At 31.1% G+C, this 3,727-nt stretch overlaps 1 protein-coding gene across 1 annotated transcript; it reads right to left on the bottom strand.

Moving 5' to 3' along the window:
• Window positions 1-485: 485 nt before the first annotated feature.
• On the bottom strand, window positions 486-3,112 carry LOC142178029 (F-box/FBD/LRR-repeat protein At1g13570-like). Its single transcript, XM_075247348.1, has 2 exons — window positions 2,276-3,112; window positions 486-785 (listed from the first exon to the last, which is right to left on the bottom strand). The coding sequence occupies exons 1-2, from the start codon at window positions 3,110-3,112 to the stop codon at window positions 486-488; spliced, it is 1,137 nt and encodes a 378-aa protein (XP_075103449.1).
• Window positions 3,113-3,727: the final 615 nt, after the last annotated feature.

Here is a 3,727-nt window from a genome sequence, read left to right as displayed (position 1 = left end):
GCTTCTACTTCTGCTTCTACTCCTACTCAAAAATACTTTTTTTTTTAAAAGCTTGGCCAAATACTTCAACTTTTAAAAAAAATACTTTTTTTAAAAATATTCTTTTGATTTTGTCGAAGTTTGACCAAACATACTATTAGAGGTAAAGCAACTATGTAAAGTTAGGATTTTTTCTTTTTTGCGTCGTGAAAAATTAATAGCATAGAGGTCATAAAACGCAGATTAACAAAGTCTAACAAAAACCAGAAGATATTTTTGGTCCGACCCTTTCTCGGACCTCGCGCATAGAAGTAGCTTAGTGCACCGGACTGCACTTTAATTTTAACAAAAAAACAGAAGAAACATAGAACCAAAATAAACCAAATAAGTTGCAATAATTGTCTAAGAAATCCAAAATAAAGGATCCAATCTCCAAAATTAAAATTTTAAAAAAAAGGTCACAAAAAAGAAATTATTTGAGAGCAATTGATCAAACATAGAACTGATTATAACCTTCTTGGTGGCAAGTAGAATAATTCTGCTTTAGGCGAAGCTCTAGGATAACGCATCAACTCTCCAGTTATTTTCCTATCTTCAGTTGAAGTAAATATTCTGTCCCTTTCAATGCTCATTCTTATCAAACTTGGAGTTGCAGCAAACAGAAGCTTTATGAATAGCAGTTCTGGTTTTGAACCATTAAAAGAACGAATTACTACTTGTTCCAGATTGGGAATTGGACGATCAAAGTTGTTCAATTTCTCCAAGTAATTCAACACATCATCAGCATGATTGTCCGAATCAAATACCTATAGTATAGAGAAAGAAAATAGTAGTAACATATTTTAGCTTGTGATATTATCAAACATGTAAGATATTCTACTGGATTTAATTTTGTGAGTTCAACTTATGTATATAGACAACAAATCAAATAATATCGACAGGTCACCTTCTATAAAAGCAGATGCGGACCCAAGATTTAAAAGTAACTAGGGCACCACTGTCAAATAAAAATTTGAGCAAATGCTGATGTTTGGATCGAATCTATGTAACACACTTAAAGTTAAGTTGTGTCCCCCAAAAAGGCCAACGCACCTACCGCAGATTTGAATCTTAGGGTGTCAATCAAAAAATAAAAATAAAAAATAATATATATATATATATATATATATATATATATATATATATATATATTACTCTTTTCTAAAGTTATCGAGGGTCGATGACCCCTCCGGCCCTACCCAAAGAATAGGTCCGCCTCTGCTTGTTGGTGTTTGTAACGGTGAGCATAAGACAAGTTATCTATTACGGGTAGCACACTAAATGTTGTGGAATATTATCCATTAAATGCTAAGTTAAACTTTTTTTATACAGTTACATTGTAGAGAATTTATTTTAACTTATTATAATATATAGCTTGTGTTACTTTTCTGTAGTTATAATAATGTATTTATATTGTCAGTATATAGAAGTTAAAGCTATATTATACAAGAGTTATGACTTTCATATATTGAAAGTGTAAAAGATTTTTTACATTATTACATCACCTAAAAGATAATCACAAGTAACTGCTCTTAATAAACGAAAATTAATAATTTGAAAATTAAGATCGGCAATATGCTACAACATATTAAATTATAGTAATAATATTAAAATTCTTTATACAAACTAATGAGAGAATACATATGAGAGAGTATATATATAAACTAAATCTATTGATAAAAATGAGAGAGTACATACATATCTTACCCAAATCTGAAGCGTTTTCGAATTGTGAAAGCATGGGATGAAGTGAAGAGCAAAAGAAACCTGAGCCAAATTACTAAGTGCTAGACTTAGCATCATATGCCTTAAGCAGTTTTGTACAACAGGGAGACTTCTTGGAACTCGATCTTCACCCAAAAACTTTGTAGCAAATTCAAAAAAATAAAAATAAATCATAAATCATATGATCATATGAATGCTATCACTAAGAAATACTCCATCTGTTTCCATTTTGTGTGACATTATCTTTTTATTGATCTATTATATAAAATTGACACATTTCTATATCTCAAAATAATTTAACCGTAAACTTCATGTTTTACGCTTACCGAAAAGCTTTATAGCCACAATGTTATGGCGTGTTGAAAATAACGAGTACAAAAAGTCATATAATCACATAAATGTTATGACATGCTTAACATTACAAGTTTCAAAAGTCTTTCTTTTCTTAAACTTCATGCGGAATCAAACTACGTCACATAAATTGGAATAGAGAGAGTATTATTTATGTAAAACAATATATTAAATATCTTACCTTAAGGTAGAATGTGTCCAGATAAAGTTTCTCAAGCATAGGCAAGCCAAAAATGAACTTCAACAAAGTTGATCTTTCATTTTGCTTGGAATTTTCCACCACTTTGCATAATGAAAGGCTAACCACAGCCAAATTTGTGCACTTCATAAAACAACTTAGGTCAAGATAATGACTTTCAACAACAAACAAGTAACTCAACTGGGGTGAAACAATGTTCAAAGATTCAGTACCCCAACAATACATAATGGTCAAATTGGCTAAAACTGGGGCTTTTAGAACAAGACTCTTTGGGGTGGCCATAAACGTAATTTGTTTAAGGTAAAGGCTTTTCAAATTTGGATAGGAAAAGATGAAATCTAGTGGCTTAAAAAGACAATTGTTTAGGGTCAAATCTGTCAAGTTTTGATAATAATATATGTAGGTTGGGGGTTTATAGGGATTATTGTTTGAGAAATCAAGAGTAAGGTCCCTAACACCTTTTGTAATAACATAACGAATCCACATATTAATATCAGTTAATGGAAGTAAATCTACTTGAGAAAAATCAAGAACAAATTTGATTATGTTCCCAATGTGTTGTAAAAGGATTTTGTTGATTGTATTATCCAATACACGTAGAGAATTTGTTGAAAATTTTCTACATGTTAACTTATCTAGCACAATATTTGGATGCATGCACCAAATATATCTCCATTTTCTGGCCAAAACACTAGTCTTGGCTGCATCTTTGATTGGCATAAGCTCAAGGATATGATCTATAATATTTCCTGGCATTTCACTGAGTCTATCTTCACCTTCCACTCCAATTGAAAGCCTTTTATTAAACTGCATCTCCATTCTGCAGAAACAAAATCTAAATAACACAGGCTTTTAGTTTACAAAAAAATAAAAATAAAAGAATCTTCAAACTAATGTATGCTATAGTCATCCAAGAATTTTTACCACTCATTCATAAGCAGATATAAGAAATGAAATTCTTGGAATTTGTTTTTTGTGTATGTGTTGGGGGGGGGGGGCAGAAGCGGATCCAAGTTTAAACTTTATCGGTCAATTTTTAAGGTTTTTAGCATTACACATTAAATCTTTAAAGTTATGGGTTCATATTTACTATTTATTGTAATTTTACTGAATTTTTACACATAAATTTATACTCCACATCGAAAGTTATGGATTCAGATGAACTCGGTATCCTAACACTAGATCCGCCCCTGTTCGAGAACATGTGACTCAAGGTGCCTGATTTCGGAGATAGAGGGAGGCACAGAAGCGAATCCAGGTTTTAAATTCTATCGGTTAATTTTTAAGGTTTTTAACATTAAACTCATTAAATCTTTAAAGTTATGGGTTCATATCTACTATTTATTGCAATTTTACTGAATTTTTACATATAAATTTACACTCTATATCGAAAGTGGTGGATTTAGATGAACTCGCGATCCTATCACTAGATCC

This window comes from Nicotiana tabacum, chromosome 24 (genome assembly GCF_000715075.1).
Source record: "Nicotiana tabacum cultivar K326 chromosome 24, ASM71507v2, whole genome shotgun sequence".
Taxonomy (NCBI): domain Eukaryota; kingdom Viridiplantae; phylum Streptophyta; class Magnoliopsida; order Solanales; family Solanaceae; genus Nicotiana; species Nicotiana tabacum.
The sequence above is the reverse complement of the archived record's forward strand: the minus strand, read 5'-3'. Positions and strand labels throughout refer to the sequence as shown.

Coding starts and splice junctions, on each gene's coding strand:
- LOC142178029 (XM_075247348.1), bottom strand. CDS start 3,112: ATGGAGATGCAGTTTAATAAAAGGCTTTCAATTGGAGTGGAAGGTGAA. Junction 786..2,275: donor TGGACACATTCTACCTTAAG/GTAAGATATTTA, acceptor TCTATACTATAG/GTATTTGATTCGGACAATCA.